Raw genomic sequence first — 24,046 nt, 5'->3', positions numbered from 1 at the left:
TTGTTGGATATATGTGCTTCTGCTTTATAGATTTGACCTTAGTGTCATGCCCATAATTCGAGTTTTCCCAGTTGGTCCTTTCTTTAAGATTCAGAAGTTCAAGGGAATTCTTAGAGTTGAGATCAACTCGATGGTCTTTCACTACTGGGAAGTAAAACTGGCTTCCTTTTTTGCAACAGATTCTTTGGCTTTAAACACAAATTTGAATGTCCCTATTTTAAAGTTTTCCTCCAAGGGTACAACATTCATTTGCTAGCTTGGCAGGAAGATGTGAACATTTTTCCACAGCTCTTTTAAATAAACGAGAAACATTGTATGTAGGAATGTTTACAATTTGATCTTTAGTAGCTTGCTCTTAAGTTTATCATTCCACAAAGTGTCTGAGACAGAAACTGATATGATTTTTTTGAACAGTATTCCTGTGTGATTTAAATGACTATATGCAGGAATATTGTACAAATATTGAGTTTCAACACTTAAAACAGCTCCCTTTGTTTTGCTGGTATGGTTGGAAATACGCTAAGAGGAGCATGGGTAGCATTAGGACAATACACTGCTAAAATTATGTGAATATTGATGATTGAAAACTGAAACAACTACTCAGTTGAAGTCTTCTTTTGATGAGATGCGTGTGTTGTCAACATTCTCTTTAAGGGCTTCTTCACTGGATACTTCCTTTCCTTTTTATAATGCAGCACAGTGTTTTTATTTTTCCCTGTCTGAGAAGCACAGATAATCTGTTAAATGCTGACTTCTTTCCCCTGCTGTGTGTCTTCACGTAACAGTTTCTCACCCACGGATAATAAATTTGCTACATGCTCTGATGACGGCACTGTTAGAATCTGGGACTTTCTTCGTTGCCATGAGGAAAGAATTCTCCGAGGTATGTGTACTAACAGTACTGATTAGAATATTTAAATAGGGAAGGCATTTGTGGTTAAATCATCACAATACCACAATAACAGCTTACATCTCCATTCAAGTTTTTCACATGTACACCATCTTAGTCAGGCTCTTTAAAGAAACCCAAACTCACTTTCTCTAGTTCACAAACATTTTATAGATTTTTACTACTAATATCTTTGAATTCTTTCAGCTTTAAATTAAATACAAGAGTCCCCTCTCTATCATTTCTACCATTACTTGCTTGGTTGTGTGTGTGTTTTTTTCCTCCCAGTACTGGAAAGTGAATCCAAGACCTTATACATGCTATTCAAGTATTTTACCATTGATATACAGCCCCAGCCCACCTTGCTTGACTTTATGCCTCTTTTAGGGCTGTATTCCTTTTCTTGTCTTGTACTGAAGATAACTTTCTCAACATACTCACACTGTAGTCTTGTTCTTTCTTTTTCCTTTTCCCTCAGTACTAAGAAGTTAACCCCCAGGGGCACTCAGAACTGAACTGCATCCCTTAACCCTTTTTATTTTTTATGTAGCTGGAATTAAAGGCATGCACCACTGTACTTTCATCTCCTGGAAGTCTTATTGCAAAAATAAATTAGCCCCCAAAAGAGAGGTCTCAACAACTACACTTCTCAGTGTTGATTTATTTAGCGGAACATATATTTGTATGACATTGCCCATATGTAGATTGGGAAGGATTGCTTATTTACATTTATTGATTCCATAATTACAATAAACATATATGAATTGCTTTTACCCTATAAAAATATATATTTTCACCTGGGCCATTTTTCATTACTTTGTTAGTTTACTGGACTTTATAAAGTGGGACTTTTGTTAACAGTTTGCCAATGCCAAAATATTAGCATTTCATCAACATCATTTATATGAGTTCAGTAGTATTAGAGTTAGGGAATTATCTGTTACATATATGCAGTACAAACATCACAACAACAGTATTATCCTTCCAATTAAATCCTGTTAGTTTATTCTTTCCTAAAAAGGTAGTATTTTCAATTGCTTAGTTTAAATCCATACTGACCATATCCATGATTTCGGTGTGCCACAAAAGTAACATCTTCCTCTGATACATAATTGCCGAGTAGGAGAATAGGTGTTACAGATACTGGGTGTTAGGAAATTCCTATTCAAGAGATTCCCCTTTATGTTAAAGAGGCAGCAGAGTTAGTTGTCTTGATGGATTCATAAGTTTTTTTTTTTTAAACAACTTTTCGAGCTTTATTTGCAACATATGATAATGATTTCTAGATAAGAAAAGGACCTTAGTGATATTTTAACCCATATTCTGAGCCAGTGTTTTTGATCCCATTTACCTTTACTTTCCTGGCTTTGCATATTTGTATAGATTCATCCACAGGACTGTGTTACTATAGCTAGCATAAGGATATGGAACCTATCATATGCTCATGTGTATGATAGGTATGTGCCCATCACGTACTCAGCATGAATGTCATTTTATTGTATAACTTGAGAACAAGATGGATTATTTAAAGTCATCTCTTCTGAGTTATATTGTGGATGAGCTCCATGACCCAGAAGGTTTAAAGTGACATGTTGATAGTAAAATGGTTCAGATTCAGAGCTAGAATCTTTTGTCACTTAATTCTATCTTAATGCCATACTAATGTATATTTTCTTACTGTTACTTAACAATAACTCTTAGATGTTATAAAGAAATAAGACAAACAACATTTTCTACGTTTTGAATGTCTTTAGAAGTATAGAGGTAATAATTCTGTTTAATATAATTCTAAGGGATCAGAGCAGTTAATTTTATAATGGACTATTCTGACAGGTCTGATCTGAAGGTCCTCTGCTTTTACCAAAGTAGAAAATCTATTATATGATAACATTTTTCAGTTTTTTATGCCAGTGAAAAGTTATTCAATTTTGCAGCTGTTTTAAAATAGTGCTTAAGAATTTTCCCCTGAAATTTAGAGTATATTGGAAATATTAGCTAGTAATTAAAAATTTTCAGATTTTATTTCAGGTAAATTTAGATACAAGTTAAGAGGATACTGAATGATTACCTATTATAATATTTAGTGTAACTTAAAATATACTAATGTCTATATTAAAAGAGTGTTCAGTTTTGTATATAAGGACCCTTCCTTCTTTCCTTCTTTTCTTATTTGGTGTTACTAGGGATTGAACCCAGGGCCTTGTACATGCTAGGCAAGCTCTCTGTAGCTATTTTGCCAGCCAGCACCCATTTTCTCCTACATGCCTTTAAAAAAAAATAATTTTTTAGTTGTTAATGGACATTTATTTATTTATTTGTTTACCTACCTACCTACTTACTTACTTACTTATTTACTTATTTATATGTGAGGCTGAGTACCCAGGGCCTCACACATGGTAGGCAAGTGCTTATTGATGTCTTGCTTCCTTGAACAAAATATTCTACTGGCTTTATAATCATAATTGTTTGTTAATACCTCAAGGAGTGAGACAAATATGAATATACTAAACTAAGTTGATTGTATCATCAAATAGTTCTGATACCAAGTCTGCTGTAGAAGAGTTAGTAGAGTCCAGTTATCCATTTTCTTTCTTTCCTCCCATTTGTAAATTTTACAAATCTAAGAGATTTGCTGTCCTCCACTTGGTGGATTGGGAATCAGAGGGATGGTAGATATATAGTTGTCTCAAGGATGGCATGAAACTATTCAAATAAAGTTAGAGGAGAACTCTACTTAGCTCTACTTGGATAAAGAAAATTGGATCAAAGTCAAATAGTGACTGGGTGTTCTAACCTTTTGAAGTGTTAGCTTTCCAATATTAAGGGTGATGCTTGTTGTCCACATAGATTTTAGCATCTGGCAGGCAAGCATATCCTTTGCATTGTTCATTTGTACATCAGGCCCTAACTTTTAGGGTTAAGTATTTTAAAAATTCAAGAACACTCAAAGGGAGTTTTGGATTTATATAGTACAGCACTTTTTTTTTTATCACATACTTATGTTTTCTGCATCATCCGTAAAAACCAGTCTTGTACTTAAAAAAAAAAAAAAAACACACAAAAGAACAATTTGAGTGACATAGTATTCACAACCTCATACACCCCCCTCTTGGTTTTAGACAGCTCTAATTTTCAGAATGTTCTTCTCTTATATCAGAAATCAGCCTCTCACAACTTGTCTTGCCTTTGGAATACCAAAAAAAAAAAAAAAAAAGAAAAAGAAAGAATGAATCACACAGTCTCTTTTACAAGGAGCAGCACATGAAGCATTCAAATATAGCAGTCATGTCTTCTGTGCTGTATTTCAGCTTTAAGCATACAGTGTTCTTATACCAGAGCCATGGTTCCCATACTTTTGAGCTCAGAATTTACCATTGCTTTATAGTGTCATTTCTGAGATTGTTCTTAACACTTTTTGGAAAAGGAGGAAGTTATACAAGAGAAAAGTAATGTTTTCTATGTTTTAAAATGGACATAGTTGTATTGTTGAGAGATTTGCTATGCAAAAGGATTTGTTGGTTGATTTACAGATTGAAAAAAATAGACATTTATGAAATTGAATACACTGCAGCATGAGAACACCATGTGTATGTCCAGCACTATAGACACATGTGTAAATCACCAGAGTTTGCACATATTTGTCCTTCTCTCCTCCCACCCTCCCTCCCCCCATATAAATTAAGGCAGTCAGTTTGTGGACTGGGATTCAGAAACATAGGTTACTGATATTTGTGCATTTGTAATAGCATCATTAGACTATATACTTAGATATTATGAGCATATACTATATGCAAACTCTCTAGATAGAAGATTTTTTTGTATGGTATGGACCCCCCCACACACACTTCTTAAAGTTTTATAGGTAAAGTAAGAAATTATCACTAAGTTTGAAGATGTTGGATAAACATGGGAGAAGAGTTATGTTAGAGGTACACTGTTGCCAACTTAGGAGGGAAGCAGATCACTTCCTGCTAGAAGGTTGAAAATATGGAATCAGAATACTGAAAGCATTTTTTTTTTTTGCCAATTTAAAATACTATTTTATTTAAGGCATTGCATTTTCACTCAACTGTAAAGTGCGATGTTTTACTTCCTTTCTCTGTGCACATATTCCATATTCAAGTAGTGAGAGGGCCCGGTAATTTACCATAGCAGCTCAACTTTAAAACTGCCACGGAATGAGAGGCATTACACTCTTAAGAGTTTATACTTTTACCCACTTCCTGTTTGTGTGTTGGAATTGGGGGTGGGGGTTTGTTTTCAGTGCTGGGGATTGAACCCAGAGCCATGCTATTAGTGTGCTAGGCAAATGTTCTACCACTGACCTACATTCAGTGTTTTAAAAGGAATGTCAGCATGGATTTAGTGTCTCCCTGAGCTGTACCGACAGAATTATGAAATAAAAATTTTAATGGGGAAGAGAAGGTATGGGGCAGAGGGAACTGATTATGTCTTCCATTTAATAGTCTTCTATAAACCTGTCCATATAGGTTTAGAACATAGGACATACTTACTACGAAAACATTAAACCACAGTGAACTGTTCAAACTGCAAATGGGCTATAGGTATTTATTTGCTAGTTTATGTAAATACACTGAAGGACTTATTCAGGAGGTAAGGTTTGTTTTCATTTTTGAAATGTAGCACAGAGAAGAAACGAAGCCTGAGTACTCACTACACAGCTTAAAAAGTCTCTCTGCGCCCCTTCCTGATTATACTTGACTGTGATTTTTACTAAATAGGATAAATTCTGCTATAGAGATCTTTTGGTTCAGCAGTATGTTTTTGAACTGTTTAAAGTTACTTTCACACAACCTCCGTGTACTGAGAAACTGTGGTTGCTTTTCATTGGAAATAATTTTATTTATTGAAGTACTTATTTTTATAAGATCTTACAAAACATTCTCTTTAAGGTAAAAAACAAAAATTCTCTGCTTCCTTTAAAGTTTGGGTCATAGCAGAATAGCTCCATCCACAGACATGTCGCTTTTTAATATTAAAAGCATTTCAGGTACATCTCATTTAATCATACAGACAACCATGTGGATCCATTTTACATATAGAGACCTGTTTTCTTATCTGTAGTTCCTTATTTTGAGGAAGAGTTTATGTGACTCTTTCTTCTCTGCTCTCCTGAAAAGATTGGATCGTATTTGTGGTAGGTTCTCTTATGTAAATAATTACCTGGGTGTGTTATGGGGAGAAAGGCTTAAAATAGCTTCTAAAACCTTTGAGGAAATTGGTGTGGTAGGGTCCTGAAATATTTTGTATTACATTCATGTTTTTATAGGAATTGTTTTAAATTTTTATGTTGGGCTTTGTTTTTTCCATCTCTGGGCTTACTTAAAATCTGGTATATAATATGCCAAAAATGTGTTGAAGAGAAATATGTGGTTTTCTTGGGATCGCAGAGATGCCTGCTGCTACCATAGGATCCAGTGTTTTAATTAAGAGTTAGGAGCCAGTACCAGATACTGTTTTTTTTATAAAATAGTTAATTTTAATTGGGTTTATATGATAGCAGAATGCATTTTAATTCATGTACACAATTGCAGCACAACTTTTCATTTCTCTGGTTGTACGTCATGTAATATACATAAGTGCAGTCATACATTTACCTAGGATAATGATGTTTATCACATGCCACCATCTTTCCTGTCCCCATGCACCTTCCCCTTTTCTTCCTCTCCTTTCCCCAAAGTTCCTCCATTTTTCCCATGCCCCCCCCCCCATTTTGATATAAGGATTTTACTTTTGTGATAGCAACAAAATTCTGATTAATAATTGAAGCGGTTTTCAGCAAGAGCCTTTAGAGGTTCGCATCTATTAAATATCCTGTGGTCATCGTCTTCATTTTGACCAATTAGTTACCTTGTTATAGGTTCCTGATTGTTTTTAAAGTTGAAACTCTGACCTTTGGGAAGACTGATAAAATATATTAGGTAATATATACCGTGTGCTGGCTTTTTCATTTTTAATGGGTAGAGGAGCCTTTTATAAAATATATAATTAGAATATAGTAGGGTAGGGCTGGGGATGTGGCTCAAGCGGTAGCACGCTCGCCTGGCATGCGTGCGGCCCGGGTTCGATCCTCAGCACCACATACCAACAAGAATGTTGTGTCTGCCGAGAACTAGAAAATAAATATTGAAAATTCTATCTCTCTCTCTCTCTCTCCCTCTCTCTCTCTCTAAAAAAAAAAAAAATACTTCACCATAAACCCCACAAAAAAAAAAAAAAGAATATAGTAGGGTAAAAAATAAAGGTAAAAAATAGAGGAAGTGAAGTAATAAAATGAATGCTGTTTTTTTATTCAGTCACATTTTCCCCTCACTGAAAAAATTTTTTTTGGTGCCAGAGATTGCACATGCTAGGCTGGCACTCTATCACTGAGCTACACTTCTAGCCCTTCATGGTTTTTAGTACTGAATCAAAACAAACAAAAATTCAGCAATGCCTAAAAAGTACTTATAGTATGTGGTACTTTCAAAAAAGATGTGCACACACATAAGCACACACACACACAAAGACACATACAATAAAAAAGCTCTGAGAAAAAAATAGTCTTTTCATAATGCTCCCTAAGGCACATTAGTGCTTCCATTGAGATACAGTGGTTTGAAGTAAGTCATGCTAAAGTAGTTCTGTTTTATGGGATAACTGGAGGTGTCAAGGATAAAGTAGCTTGACCACAGCCAATCTTAAACTAATGAATAGATCATGAGGGAGGAATGTGGTTTTGTAGCTGCATAAGTGAAGGGTCATTTCCAAAGTAAGTCTCCACTGGATGTTTCTTTCCTGTGAGGCAAGTATACAGAGAGTGTGGTAAGATTCTTTTCTTGGCTATTGTGTGACATTTGTATAAATCTAAATGCCTTCCTTTGCATATTTATAACAAGCAAAAATTTACTAGTTTTCAGGATTTGAGAAGATTTCTTAATATTAAATTTAATGAATAGAAATTTAAAAACATAAAATGTAAAATTTAGGTATAAACGCAGAGTCCTGCATTTCAGTTTTTAACCACAGTTTAAGTCTGGCTTATTAGAGAGCATATTAAAACAATACTGGGTTTTAGATAATTGTTGTGGGCTCTTTTCTCCATTTAGTAGAAATAGGTGTTTAGAATAGTAAGGTTCATTTTTGAGGTGAGTTGATTAGAATGGGGAAGGATCTGGAAACCATGAGGAACAGTAAAGGGAAGTTTAGCATTCAATTTGGTCAAAATAGACTTCAGATTATTTTCAGATTTAAAGGGTTTGTATAGGTCTGGAACATGGAAGGATGCAGAAAATACAGGACATCATGCTTGGATGTAATTGTTTTCCTATAGAAAGAGAATGAACTGTTCTGTGAAATTGTGCCATGATTAGCTTATTGAAGTCATTACCTTTTTGGATGGGTAATTTGAATTAGGCTGTCTGTTAACACTAGTTTTGTTTTAGGGACCACCAATACCTGAATGTCAAGCATGTGGACACATTTATTACAGTAGATTAAATGGATAAGATTAGGGAGTTGTGGCCACCTTCTCTTTGTTGAAATATAAGATAACATTATTAACTCTTATTCTTCAAAATATAGTGAATGTGAGCCTCAAAATCCTAGTCTTTTTTTTTTTTAAAGAGAGAGGAGAGAGAGAGAGAGAGAATTTTTAATATTTATTTTTTAGTTCTCGGCGGACACAACATCTTTGTTGGTATGTGGTGCTGAGGATCGAACCCGGGTCGCACGCATGCCAGGTGAGCGTGCTACCGCTTGAGCCACATCCCCAGCCCCAAATCCTAGTCTTTAAAAATTTTTAAATATTTATATTTTAATCATTTATCTTAAATTTATTGCATAATATATTTATACACTTTTTTATTTAGAGAGACAGAGAAATTTTTTTTTATTGGTTGTTCAAAACCTTACAAAGCTCTTGACATATCATATTTCATACATTAGCTTCAAGTGGGTTATGAACTCCCATTTTTACCCCAAATACAGGTTGCAGAATCACATCGGTTACACATCCACATTTTTACATAATGCCATACTAGTAACTGTTGTATTCTGCTACCTTTCCTATCCTCTACTATCCTCCCTCTCCTCCCATCCCCTCCCCTCCCCTTCCTTTTTCTCTCTCTACCCCATCTACTGTAATTCATTTCTCTCCTTGTTTATTTTCCCATTCCCCTCACAACCTCTTATATGTAATTTTGTATAACAATGAGGGTCTCCATTTCTATGCAATTCCCCTTTGAGAGACACAATATCTTTTATTTTATGTGGTGCTGAGGATCGAACCCGGGCCACACGCATGCCAGGCAAGCGTGCTACCGCTTGAGCCACATCCCCAGCCCCTTATACACATTTATATAGCTATCTAACCACCTCTAGAGAAGATGTAGAATATCTTAAGTAACCCAAAGATTCCTTCATGCCCTTTTCCCACTCTAACATTTTATTAGGTAGTTTCCTTAGAATGAAAGATTTTTTTCATTAAATTATTTTTCATTTCTCTCTGTTGTTCTCCAAGTTGATTTTGTGTGGTCTGACCAAGGGATGCCAACAAATTAGGATGATATTAAAATTAAAGAATGGGGCTGGGCTGTGGTTCAGTGGCATAGTGCTTGCCGTGCACATTTGGCACTGGATCCAATCCGTAGACCACATAAAAAGAAATAAGTGTATTCTGTCCACTACAAACAAGCTTTAAAAAAAATAATAACATTTTTTAGTTTAATGATTTTTTAATTTAAATCCTGGTTCCTTCTTGAAGTCATATGGCATAGTATGCAGTTTTAAATATCTTTTTTGTAGGCCGTAAATGTTAAGTAAGTACTTCTAAGGTTTGGTTATTAATACTTCATAATTTTTTCTAATGGTGTAATCAGATCTTGTTTTTTCTTTTTTTTAGTACGAGGTATTGAACTTGGGGGACACTCGACCACTGAGTCACATCCCTAGCTCTATTTTGTATTTTATTTACAGATAGGGTCTCACTGAGTTGATTAGTGCTACTGGGATTACCATGTCTGGCTAATCACATCATTTTGTTTTCAGAAATTTATATAGACTATATCATGTACTTTATTATTGTTATTATTTTTGGTACCAGGGATTGAACCTAGAGGTGCTTAACCAGTGAGCCACATCCCACGAGTGTGGGATCCCTATGGATTGGATCCAGATTTTATTTAGAGACAGGGTCTCACTGAGTTACTTTAGCACCTTGTTAAGTTTGCTGAGGCTGGCTTTGAACTCATGATCCTCTTGCCTCAGCCTTTCAGCCCCTGGGATTACAGGCATGTACCACCATGCCTAGCATGTACATCTTTTTTTCAAGTGTATTATCAGTCTGACTTTTGAGGATATTATTAGTCTCACAGTTTGAATACTTTTTAAAAGTTTTTTGTTATATATGACAGCAGAATGTATTACAATTCATATTACACATATAGAGCACAATTTTTCATATCTCTGGTTGTACACAAAATAGAGTCACACCATTTGTGTCTTCCTACATGTACTTAGAGTAATGATATCTATCTCATTCTACCATTTTTCCTACCCCCATGCTCCCTCCCTTCCCCTTTGCCCTATCTAGAGTTCATCTAATTCTCCCATATTCCCCCACCCAACCCCATTATGAATTAGTATTCTTAGAGAAACATTCTGCATTTGTTTTTTTGGGATTGGCTAACTTCACTTAGCATGATATTCTCCAACTTCATTTACCTGCAAATGCCATGATTTTACTCTCTTTTAATGCTGAAAAATACTCCATTGTGTACATATACCACATTTTCTTTATTCATTCATCTAAAGGGCACCTAGGTTGGTTCCACAATTTAGCTATTGTGAATTGTGCTGCTATAAACATTGATGTGGCTGTGTCCCTGTAGCATGTTGTTTTTAAGTTCTTTGGGTTTAGACCAAGGAGTGGGATAGCTGGGTCAAAAGGTGGTTCCATTCCCAGTTTTCCAATGATTACAGTTTGAATATTTTTTATGTGAATGTAAATTACCAAAGATCTTCTGGGTCAAGATGAAATATTTATTTAAACAGATTCAAGAATATTTATTAGGCATTTTATTTGGTTTATTCAGTTCTAGCAGAGGAATCACTAAGTCAATTGTTACAAAAGACCTTAATGAAGTTGGACACAGTGGTGCACACTAGTCTCAAATATTTGGGAAGGAGAATTGTAAGTCTGAAGTCAGTCTGGGTGAACTTAGCAACACTCTGTCTCAAAATTTTAAAAAAGTAGCTCAGGTGTAGCTCAGTGATAAAGAATGTGCCTAGCATACATGAGTCTGTGGGTTTCATCCTTAGTACTGCAGAAAACAAGAAACCCTTTAAAATTGATTTGTGGGGTTTTGTGTTGTTTTGATACTGGTAATTGAATGTAGATTGCTTTATCACTAAGCCACATTCGCATCCCTTTTTATTTTATATTTTGAGACAGGTTCTTACTAAGTTGCCAAGGCTGCCTTGAACTCCTGTCTCAGCCTCCTGAGGAGCTGGGATTACAGGCGTGAGCCACTGTGCTCTGCCAGAATTGTTTTTTAAAAAATTAATTTATTTAATTTTTTGATGGGGATGTGGTACTGGGGATTAAGCTCAGGGGCATTTGGCCACTGAGCCAAATCCCCAGCCCTATTTTGTATTTTTATTAGAGACAGGGTCTCACTGAGTTGCTAGCGCCTTGCTTTTGCTGAGGCTGGGTTTGAACTTGCAATCCTCCACTGGGATTACTGGCGTGTACCACAGTGCCTGGTTTATTTAATTTTTATGTGGTGCTGAGGATTGAACCTAGTACTTCACACATACTGGGCAAGCATTATACCACTGAGGCACATCACAGCCCTAAATATAGTTTTTGACTTTTCGTCTTAGACTTTTAAACAGTTTGAAATAAGATTATACTTAAAATTTTTTTTCTCTTAGTTGTTGATAGATCTTTATTTTATTTATATGTGGTGCTGAGAATCGAACTCAGTGCCTCACACATGCCAGGCAAATGTGCTACTGTTGAGCCACAGTTCCAGCCCATGATTATGTGTTTTTTATTTAGGAAGCATGTATTAGAAATTAAACCCAGTGAAATGGGAAAAATTTGAAAGACAGTGTGAAGGAAGAGAGTTGCAGTCTTTGATAATAGAAGCAGGCTGAGAACTGTCATTGTTACAAATGGCAAAGTTTATCATTTTTTTAAATTTAGTCTTTTTAAAAAATATTTTATTAGCTGTAGTTGGTCACAATACCTTTATTTTTATGTGGTGCTGAGGATCGAACCCAGCGCCTCACTTGTGCTAGGCGAATGCTCTACCGCTGAGCCACAACCTCATCCCCTAAATGTAGTCTTTAGGGAGAGAATATATGCAACATTATATTGTAGTGTCTCCATCATAATATTAGAATCACATTTGAATTAAATGTGCCAAATTAAATATGTGTGAAATAATTCTACATTTCTAAAATTTAAAAATTGAGAGATTTAGAGGTGAGATTGAATTTAGTAGAAGGCTCGGTTTTCCTGTTAGTTTACTTGTAGTAGCTTAATGCAAGTACAGCTGAAAGAAAGAAACATTTTAAAATGGATCTTATGAATACTAGACCTTAATACCCTAATTCACCATATAGGATAAGTGAGACCCACCACTTCCTTTTCGCATCATGAGTTACACAGACGTTATTTGTATAAATATCTTCTTTTGAACAAACTTGTAAACATTTTTTTTTCAACTGGTTTTCATTACATCAAAGTCAGGGTTTTGAACTTAATGAAAGCATCAGAACATGAGTTTAAATCATTTCTCCTTCTGCTTGTTTAAGTTACCAAGTCTTCATGATCCATAAAAATTTAGTGGTAATGGCAATCTTAACAAGAGACATCAGCTTGTAATATATGCAACTCCAATAAAGGGGAGTGAAGGTGACAGTTTTCTGTCTCAGCCCAAACTCCCATATGTGTCAGTTCTTGAAAAATGAAACGTTGAAGACAGCATTTGGGATCTTAGACTGAAGCTCCAAACTCATCTCTCTCAAGGCCTGGGAAGGAAGCATAAGGATTTTGGCACAACAGGCTCATAATTTTTAACCAGTGCTCCCATACCCTAGGAGTGAAACCTTTCTGTTGTTTGAGAGGTAGGAAATGGTGATTTTTTTTTTCTGTACCTCCACCCCTAGGCTTTTAAAAGCTCATCTTAGAGTTTGCAAAATGTGTTTTTGGCCTTTTTGTTTTTCAAATAGAGAGGCCTTCTTTTGGATTACCATTTCCCTGAGCGTTAAAACCTCCAGGGTTGTGGTTTTTTTTTTTTTTTTGGTGCTGGTGATTGAATCCAGATTGTCACTAAGCAAGTGCCCTCCCAGTGAGCTAAGTTCATAGCCCTAGACCTCTAGGTTCCCCCCTGCTGTGTGTGTATGTGTGTGTGTATAAAACAAATAGTTATGAATTGAATATCTTTAAAAAGTCTGTGTGTATGATTGATATATTTTTGTAGGAATAATCAAGAAGTATAGTTTATTAGTTTCCTGTGTACTTGGCTTCATTGATATGAGCCTGTGTAATATCAACTGCTTGTTTGTTTATGTATGTCTGTCTGTATCTATCTATCTATCTATCTATCTATCTATCTATCTATCTATCTATCTATGAGATGGAATCTCACTGTGTTTCCCAGCTGATTTTGAACTCTGAGGCTCAAGCACTCTTGCCTTAGCTTCCTGAGTGCTTGGACTGTAGAAACACAGCTCTGCTCCTAAGTCTAAAATGTGTATTTTTGGCCAAATGCTTGCTTAGTGTCTATAATAGACTAAATTTGTATTATAGAAACTTGGTATTTGGGCTAAGTTAGCATTTTGGTTTTTGTACCTCTGTCTAGATGTTATTGATACTTATAGAGGTAACATTGAGCCAGGAATACAGTGTAATCCCGGTGGCTGGGGAGACTGAGTCAGGAGGATTTTGAATTCAAGCAATTTAGCAAGGTCTTAAGCAACTCAGTGAGACCCTGCCTCTAAGGAAAATACGCAAAAGGGCTGGGAATGTGACTCCATGGTTAAACATCCCTGGGTTCAACTCCTGATACCAAAAAAAAAAAAAAGAGAGAGAGAGAGAGAGAGAGAGAGAGAGAGAGAGAGAGAGAGAAAGAAATAACATTGAAGTGCCGAATGAGAGATTTGCATGTTTAAAATATCGGGGTGAGGGCTTAGGTTGTCCCTCAGTGGTATAGCACTTGCCTCACACATTTTAGGCACAGGATTCCATTCTCAGCACTCCATACAAATAAATGAATAAAATAAGGGTCCATCAACACTTAAAAAAAAAAAAAAATCAGGGGTTGGGGGTGTTCCTCAGTAATAGAGTGGTTACTTAGTATGTGCAAGGTCTTGTGTGTTTTAGTTCTTAGCAACAATAGCAACAATAAAAATCGTTCAATGAAAAAAAAAAACAAAAAAAAAACAAAAAGAAAAAAAATCGTTCAATGAAAGAGTATCGATACTTCATTTTCTTCTCAAAGCTAACATATTATCCAAATATTTCAGTATTTAAGGTGATCACTTTAATTTTTTGTCTTACCTTGTGATTTTCAGTAACACTTTTATGCTTCTTCTGAATGATTCATAATGTTTAGTATGGTATTGACATTAAAATCAAAATGGAAGATGAATAGTATATCAGAATCATCCAGAGGGCTGGGATTGTGGCTTAGAGGTAGAGCTCTCACCTAGTACACATGAAGCACTGGGTTTGATCCTTAGCACCACATAAAATAAAGATTGTGTGTCCACCTATAACTAAAAACTAAATATTAAAAAATCATCTAGAGGGGCTGGAGATGTGGCTCAGGCGGTAGCGCGCTTGCCTGGCATGCGTGCGGCCCGGGTTTGATCCTCAGTACCACATATAAACAAAGATGTTGTGTCCACTGAAATCTAAAGAATAAATGTTAAACAAAAATTCTCTCTCTCTCTCTCTCTCTCTCTCTCTCTCTCTCACACACTCACACACACACACACACACACACACACACACAAAATCATCTAGCACTACTCTCCTTGTGAATTATGAGACGTATATTAATAAGCCAAGTTTTTTAAAAACCATGTTTTAGAGTCATTTTGTAAGTCTAGAATATGTAGTCAAACTTTATTCTACCATTAGTATACACTAATGTCAATATCCTTTAGCAAAAGACAACCAGGAATACACTTGAAAAGGTTGATTTTATTACTCATTGCAGCAAATAACATAGACCATAGGAAACCACAGAGTGTTTCAATATTAGGGTTTATAAAGAATCTGTTATAGGATATGGGCTTTTAACTGGGTAATTTGGGGATGGCCTAAGGGAGTAGAGAGTTTGTATTGGGAGCTCTCAGAAAACAGAGGCTCTATGATTGGGTATCAATAAGCCTTATAAGGTGAGGCCAGACTAGAGTTAGGATAAAATTTTAATTGATAAAGAACTAGCTGCTATTTGGTAATTGGGGAGTTCAAATTCTGTGGGTTGTGCGGTTACTTTAAAGTCTTTCTTTATCATGATCTCAGTATGACTACATTTGATTTCAGAAGTTCAATGAGATTGTCCAACAGGAGAAAGTGATTAAACTGTAAATGTCAAATCAGTATGTAATAACTATGCGACTTGGCTGTGAACATAAAGGTTGGTTTTAAGAGGTTGGAAGTTTTTTTCCTTTCTCAAAAATAAATTCATTGGTCTCTTACTAAGTAGACTGGCCAAGATTAGTAGGAGTAACATGTTGGATATATATATAGATTGGAATGAACTGCAACAATGCTGATAGTTAATGTTCTTACAAAACAGTGAGGTGGCCTATCATCCAGCGGAAGCCTTATTTCAGCTGGCTATGAGAAGTTTAGTTGTCAGAATATGAACACGTTCTTCTTAAAAAATAAGATGAATTAGTTTTCCTGCATTAACCTCTGTTCCTCCTAGTGTTTACCCCGCTAAGATTAATGTCTAAGAATTAGTTTTTAGAGTTGTTTAGAATAAGGTGTAAAGAATTAGCTTTAAGAGTTGTTTCTTTCATATGTTATATATTTTAGTTATAGGTGGACACAATATCTTTATTTTTATGTGGGGCTGAGGATCGAGCCCGGTGTGTCATGCACGCGAGATGAGCACTCTCCCTCTGAGCCACAATCCCAGACCCAAGAGTTGTTTCTTTATAGTTGGGTAGAGTCACCTGTTCATTTTCTATGTGGTCTAAAATAATATAAAATATTAGAAAAATTTAAATGCCATCAAGATATGAACTGGCAAATACCTTACAATAATAATTGTAAAATTCTTTATAAACTGTAAGGATAAATGTAGGCAAAGAAAGAAACATTTTCCCCCACTTCTTGGTGCTAGGAATTGTATTCAGGGTCTTCCTTAAATGCACATGCTGGGCGAGCATTCTACCACTGAGCTACACCCCTAACCTGAAAGAACCTTATTTTTACAATTTCACTCTTTATTAATTTATTTATTTGTAGTTGTAGATGGAAAGAATGCCTTGATTTTGTTGTTACGTAGTGCTAAGGATCGAAGTCAGTTCCTCACATGTGGTAGGCACATCCTCTGCTACTGAGCCACAACCCTTGCCTCTACAATTTCACTCCTAAGTTCACTTGTGTGCATCAAAGATCACAGAAGGGATTTTAATGTTTATTCTTGTTTTTTTTTTTTTTCTCTTTCTCTCTCCTCTCTCTCTTTTTTTTTTTTTTTGAGAGAGAGAATTTTTTAAATATTTATTTATTTTTTTTTTAAAGTTATTGGCGGACACAACATCTTTGTTGGTATGTGGTGCTGAGGATCGAACCCGGGCCGCATGCATGCCAGGCGAGTGCGCTACCGCTTGAGCCACATCCCCAGCCCCTGTTTATTCTTATATTCAGATTATTTGTATGTTCTGTGCCCCACAAGTTGCCACTCTTAGGATTGGTGGGAGTGGAATGGGATATCCATTCCGTTCTTCATGAGCAGTGCAAATGACAACTGGAGATAGAAGTATTCAGATTATCACATGTGTTAATTTCACACAACCTGTATTCTAAAATATGCACTGCATAATTGTATTATAGGATAGAAAAGACTATCCCTATGATTAGTGAGATCATTTTGTTTTTGTGACTTTAGAAGTGGTAAATGGGCTAGAGGTTGTGGCTCAATGTAGTGTGCTTGCCTAAAATGAACGTTCAAGACCATGGACTCACTTCTTAACACTGCAAAGAATAAAGTTATTAAAATAAATATGAAAAAGGTAAATTTAAAAAGATCACGTATTTATTGAGCATTTGCTCATGTAAGTCTGTTGAAGTCCTAAAACATAGAGTACTTAAGATGAGTGCATTGTCACACACCTGTCATCCCAGCAGCTTGGAAGGCTGAGGTAGGAGGATGGGGAATTCAAAGCCAGCTCAGCAACTTAGTGAGAGGTTAACCAACTCAGACCCTGTCTCTAAATAAAACATAAGAAAGGGCCAAGAATGAGGCTCAGTGGTTAAGTGCCTCTGGGTTCAATCCCTGATACTAAGAACAAAACAAAAAAACATGGATGTCTTCAAAACAAATTTGTTTTCTAGCAAATTCCTGAGATAGGCTTCTTCCATTTAATCTTTACCTTGGATGATAGATTGGGGCTTTCTTTTTTTTTTTAGCACTGAATCTCTTTTTGTATGAGAGAGAGAGAGAGAGAGAGAGAGAGTGTGTGTGTGTGTGTGTGAGAGAGAGTGTGTATTTATTTAAGTTGTAAGTAGATATAATACCTTTATTTAATTTTTATGTGGTGCTGTGAATCGAACCTAATGCCTCATGTGGGCTAGGTGAACACTCTACCACTCAGCCCCAGCCCCAAAAGCTGGGTAAGTTTTAAAACAAAAAAGTTTGGTTTGTAGGTAAGCATTAATCATGAGTTTTCATTAAAAGACTAGAACACATTTGGGTAGTGTCACATGATTAGGGCATTCAACGTATCTAGTTATGTTAGATGGGCAAGAAGTTAGGCTTCTTAGAGTTGTACCATAGTTTTGTTATTGATTTACAGAGTTTCCCCAAGGAATAATATTGTTAATGGTTTGTCATTGAAATCCTCCCTATCCCACCACCCCTGGGTACCAGGGATTGAACTCATGGCACTCAACCACTGAGCAGCATCCCCAGTCTTATTCTGTATTTTATTTAGAGACAGGGTCTCACTGAGTTGCTTAGAGCCTCACTTTTGCTGAGGCTTTGAACTCATAATCCTCTTATCTCAGCCTCTCATTGAAATCTTAATCTCTTACACACTCTCTCTCTTTTCTCCTTTCTTATACTAGCAGTTGAACCCAGAATTGTTTTACCACTGAGCTACATTCCCAGCCCTTTTTATTTTTTCTTTCAGTCTCCTGCCCCATACTCCTGAGGTGCTGGGTTTACAAGCAGCATGCACCACTGTGCCCAGTTTCATAGTTTCGTTCCTTTGCTCTCCTCTCCTTCTTTCTTAGTTTCTTTTTATAAGTACTTTTAAAGCTTTTAACAATTTATTTAGATTATGAAAACTGCTTTCCTTTAATTCAAGCAGTATAACCGTAAAATAGTGTTGATTTGGAACGAAGTAAGAATGTAAACTTAGCAGATCAAGATTTTTCTCCTAATGACTATTCCACAGTGAAAAATGTGTTGATTTTAGGTTGTATTTTGTTTTTATCTTTTGTGGTATTGAGGTTGAGGCCTCACACATGCTAGACTAACACTCTACCTCTGAGCTTACAATATCAGCTTGTTTTAGGCTTAAAACACTGTGTAATTATCACCTAAAGTTTTATTTACTAAGCACAGTACATAATTTTACATGGAAAAGGCATTAGTGTATTCCAGACTTACTACAGATTTCAGGATTGGTAGGGAAATTATTACATGATCATTTTTGTCTGTCTAAATTATATGTGTTTGCCAGAATATATCAGAATACTTTTTCATATAGTCCAGACACACAGGGGTGAGAATATAGTTCAGTGATCAAGATCTTGAGTTTGATCCCCAGCACTGCAAAAACAAAACTAAACAAGAAAGGAAAAAAATAGGTACAAAGTTTTGTAGTATTTCCTTGGTTAAAGTGGGTTGATAACAAATTTTGTATTTTGAAATGAAAACTGTTTGAGCGGAAACCCACTTTGATGACCCCACTGGTCCTATCATCTAATGTAAAGTATACATTTACATTTATGTTTTTCTCTTCTTTTTTGTTGCTAGATATTAAACCCAAAACCTGTGCATGCTAAGCATGCCCCCTACCACTGAGCTACTCCTGCAACCCTTATGTGTTTTTTATGTAACTCAACCAGTTTACTATATCTTTTCATAGTCAGAGATGAATGAAGTATATTCCTTCTGTCTTTTTCTTTGTGTACAAAAGAAAGGATAAACTAATTGACATGTTGTTACCATGTTGCTACCTTTAAAATTGAGTATAGTGTAACTAATTACTGTTTTCAGTGGCTAAATGGCAAGGGAAAATAAAATCTTAATATTGTGCTCTTCTTGTTCAAAATTCTAGGTACATAATTTATGCTTGGCAATCTTTGTTCTTCCTCTGGGATATTTTAGCAGTACTCGTCTGAAAGTCAACAGTTGGCTTTGAATCCTAGCTTTTTAACTGGGCAAATTTTCCGTTTGTCCTCTCATTTATAAAGTAGGCTAATGATACCTACTTTACAGAGCTGTTGCGAAGTTATAAACATGCAGAGAAGACACTTACACAGTGTAGGGTGAACCAGGTATGTTTTATATGTCAAGGAAAGGTACAAAAAAGGCAGGACCAATTAAGAAATATATATTATAGTTAATTTAAGAGGAAGTTGGAATTATTAGGAAAAGTGCTGAAGGTTTTATTTAAAGGAGGAGGTTATTGAACCAAGAGTTTAGATGACATATGATTATCCTATTTAGTAGTGATTATTAGGTTTACAAGTATCATCCAGAGCTGGCGGTTTGGCTCAGTGGTAGAGCACTTGCCTAGCATGTGCAAGGCCCTGGGTTCCATCCCCAGCACCGCCCAAAGGGGGGAAAAATAGAGATGTCATTGATAAAATTAATTGTATTGTAAGCCACACTTAAATAAATAACATTGTATTGAAATGAACTATGACTTATTTTTTTAAATGTTCTTCACGTAAATTCTTATACAAGCTCCACTATCATCTGAGAACCACAGGCTTACTGGAAAATTTTCACTCCTCACATTCTCCATGAATCTGTCCCAATGTTTGTTGCTTGCTCACTTGCTTATATATTTGAATTTTTTCTGGGAACCACTAGCTGATTGTTTTGAGGTCTAGTTAAGTAAACTCACATTTGGTGGATTTATTTTATACTGAGTTACACAATAGATTTATAGCATAATATTCTTACCATTGCTTCATTTTTATAGGTTTACAATGTCTTAAAAACATGAAGGCCAAAAATAGTGATATATCTTTGTGGTGTGAGTTGTTTATTTGAACAAGTTGGATTAAAATCAAATATTCATTGTTATGAATATTTATAAAACTTTGGTTACATTATATATCCTCATGTAGTCTATTTTTCTTTAGTCTTTGGTTTCCTCCTTTTATCCTTGCCGTTTCAAAATGTCTAGTGAAAGAAAAATCATTCTTGAAGCACAATGAAAGGTGAGAAGCCTTCAATCTGCTGTAATGCTTTGATTTTATGTTCAGTGTGATGACTGAAGATGAGAAGTTCATACCAGAAACTGGGAACTTCGTGGCCCACATATGTCGACGTCACACTGTTCCCCAAAGCAGAGTGTCATTGCTGCTACATATATCTGGTTAGCCAGCATTTTCTCATTGAGAAGAATTGATAGCATGACTATGTGATTCTTCTCTGCAGGCCTGGCTAAAGAAATGTTTACTCTGATCATAGGTATACACAAATATGTTCTTCAGAATGCAACAACCATGCCATTAAAGTCCACCCTCAGTATGTATTTTACAAAAGTGTTCCCACTGCCTCAATAGATTTATTTTGATCTTTCCCTGTCTTGTTCTGTGATAGGGAAGATGACAGATGATGAATATAAAGGCAGGCTGACTGGAAAACAATTACTGACCTATATGGTGATCTTACTTACAACCTGGCTTCAAATAGCAGCATCATTCCTTGACCAACAAAGGTGAAGACCAAATGAAACACTCAGATGCATTTTTTCCATCAGTCACGCATGTCAACAGTATATTCTATGTGTAACATGGAAGTAAGAATTGGAGAGTTTTAAGGTGGATTCACACTGTGTCATCCGAAAGGCTGTGATCAACATTGTTGGGGGATTGAAGGGGTGGAAAGGTAAGGAAAGGATTGGGTTGGACCAACATACAAGTTTTTTTCTTGAGAATTTCTACCTTTTTTTTTTTTTTTTTTTTTGGGTTCTGGGTTTGAACCCAGGGGCACTCAACCACTGAGCCACATCCCCAGCCCTGTTTTATATTTTATTTAGAGACAGGGTCTCTCACTGAGTTGCTTAGTGTTTCACCAGTGCTGAGACTGGCTTTGAACTTGGGATCCTCCTGTCTCGGCCTCAAGAGCCACTGGGATTACAGGCTTTTGCCACTACGCCTGGCAGAATTTCTGCCTTTTAACAAAGGTAATTAATGTTGATTTAAAAGTTCACACAATTAAAATAAAAGTCAATATTTTCCCCACCCCTTTCCCAGTCTCACATCCAGAGGTAAGCATCATTCTACTAAGTTTTTTTTGGTATCTTTCCAGAATTCCTATGTACATACAAAACTATTTTTAAAAATTATGACAAAAAGGGGATTATACTGCACATGTTCTATTTGCTTTTTCTTACTACATGCTATATGTCATGGTCATCTTTTTGTATAATTACTCCCCAGCCTTTTTGATGGTTCAGTAACATTTCTTAGCACAATTTATTTAACCATTCCTCATTAATAGGTATTTAGGATTTGCAAAATATTTTTGCCAAGACCAAAGTTGTGCACTAAACTTCCTTGTAGCGTCGTATTTGTGTCCACATGTAAAATTTTCCTTTATTGTAGACTTTTGACAATAAATTCAGTGAACCAAAGGGTCTGAACACTTAAAAATTTGGAAGATGAGTTGTTCTCACTGTTCCAGAAATATTAACAATGAAGTTTTAAGAAAGCTACTGTTTTAGGGAATTTTTTAACCTTTTAAAAGCCTAATCTTAATTTTAAAAAAATTACAAGTAATAAACATTGTAAAGTCTTGTCTCTGACACCACAGAGGGGTGGAATTTGAAATGTAAAAAATCTGTCAATCCTTTATCTGTCAATTTCCTTATCTTTTATTGTGATTACCATCAGACCTGTAAACGATATACTTCCCTATTTTCTTGTTGCCTGGCACAGTATATCTGTTTCTTGCTATGCAAGGTGAGGAGTTTAATGGTCTTATACCGCCAGCCATGCTTGTAGTTATTTCAGTTTGGGGGGGGGTCACCAATTTTAGGCAGTATTTCACCACTTACCATGAGGTTTCAGAAGGAAACACGTGCCACTTAGCATTTTACCACTTTTCTGCTTTATAACTGCCTTTACTTACATACATTGTCAAAGGTTTTAGGATATTTTTCTTCTATTCTACAACTATAATTATCTTATTTTCTTTTTTTATTTTTAAATTTTAATTTGTTATATATGACAGCAGAATGTATTACAATTCATATCACACAGAGCACAATTTTTCATATCTCTGGTTGTACACAAAGTAGAGTCAACACCATTCGTATCTTCATACATATACTTAGGGTAACGATGTCCCTCCCCTTTTCCCTATCCAGAGTTCATCTGATCTCCCATGCCCCCTCCCCCAAACCACATGGTGAATCAGCATCCTTAAATCAGAAAACATTCAGCATTTGGTATCTTATGTTCTTGAAGAAACAAAAACCAAAAATAAAAGTTTTCTTCTATGAAGGATACTTTAATCACTGAACAAAGAAGTACAATCAGGTCCTAGAGAGGGAATGATAATCTTGTGGCAGTTGAAACAAAGGTGAAGTCAAGATCAAGTAAGAGTCTGTTTTTCTTAAGTCTTGCTCTATCAGCTGTTGACATGATGACACAATTTATTTTGATGTAGTTTTTTTTTTTTTCACCTTAATTTCACTAAATCCTTTGTCCTGGAAGAGTGTTAGATTTTTTAAATTTTGCAATTTGAATAAATGGTTTTTTTTTTTTAAAGGCATCATCAAGTTCTCAAACTTATGGCCTTATTTTGGACTGTTTTCTATACTTCAGTCATTCTGGGATTTCTTGGCTTCTTCCAAGTCCACTCATTTTTGCAGTTCAGTTAGAAAACATTTTCAAAAAGTTTTCTCAAAACTGGTGCTTGGGAGGTCAATTTCAAAATTATTTTGTCTGGAAATGTCTTCAGTGTTTTGCCATCAAACTTAAACTGCCTCCTGGTTTTTCTGGGGAGTGAATTCTTGATTTGAAGTCCTTTTTCCCTCAGAACTTTGAAAGCTTCTGATTGTCTTCCAGCAGTTTGTCTGTCAAGAAGTCACATGTGGACCTAATTTTCCTGGTTTTCCTATGTGAATGTTTAAATGATCTCTTTGTTTCCATGGATGACGACTTTTTTTTTTTTTAAGAGTAGGTCCTAGATGCAAATATTATAAAATATATTTTTCTTGGCATTGTTTAATCTGCAGTCATTGTTTTTCATTCATTCTTTGTTTCCCATTTCTCTATGGAACTCATAGATTCTCAACTATATTGTTGGGTGTCTAGGTACTGTCTACCCTTTGTTACTTGTGTTACTTTTTTCTTCCATATTCAAGAGATTTCTAATTTATCTTCCAGAATACTAATTTAGTCTTTAGTCATGCCCAATCTGTTATTTATCCCTTCTTATGAATTTTTTATATTATCAACTGCATGTTTAATTTCTAAGAACTAATGGTTCTTTGTTTTGTTTGTTTGTAGTGGCCTGTTCTTTTGTTAATGTGCCCCCTTCTGTACCCAGTCTGGCCTCAAACTTGTGATCTTCCTCCTTTAGCCTTTGGAGTAGCTGGGATTACAGTCATGAACAACACCTGGCTTTTTTTTTTTTTTTTAAATAATAATTTTAGCCCTTAATTCTTTGCATAGTGACTTAAGAATGTAGCTCAGTGGAAGAGCTCTTGCTT

The 24,046-nt window shown here is 35.6% G+C and overlaps 1 protein-coding gene across 6 annotated transcripts in view; it reads left to right on the top strand.

Annotated features, from left to right (window-relative positions):
• Wdr33 (WD repeat domain 33) overlaps nucleotides 1–24,046 on the top strand; it is a 111,912-nt gene that overhangs the window by 49,280 nt on the left and 38,586 nt on the right. For 4 of the 6 annotated variants that reach the window (XM_026388154.2, XM_026388145.2, XM_077802373.1 and 1 more), the window contains exon 7: nucleotides 786–883. In XM_026388154.2, the coding sequence (XP_026243939.1) occupies nucleotides 786–883 (98 nt within the window). Of the gene's footprint in view, nucleotides 1–785; nucleotides 884–1,367; nucleotides 1,452–19,122; nucleotides 19,208–24,046 lie in introns of those variants that run through there. The other 2 variants (XM_077802378.1, XM_026388163.1) reach the window with 2 other exon arrangements.

This window comes from Urocitellus parryii, chromosome 1, assembly GCF_045843805.1.
Source record: "Urocitellus parryii isolate mUroPar1 chromosome 1, mUroPar1.hap1, whole genome shotgun sequence".
Lineage (NCBI taxonomy): Eukaryota > Metazoa > Chordata > Mammalia > Rodentia > Sciuridae > Urocitellus > Urocitellus parryii.
This window is presented reverse-complemented; position numbering and strand designations above follow the sequence as displayed.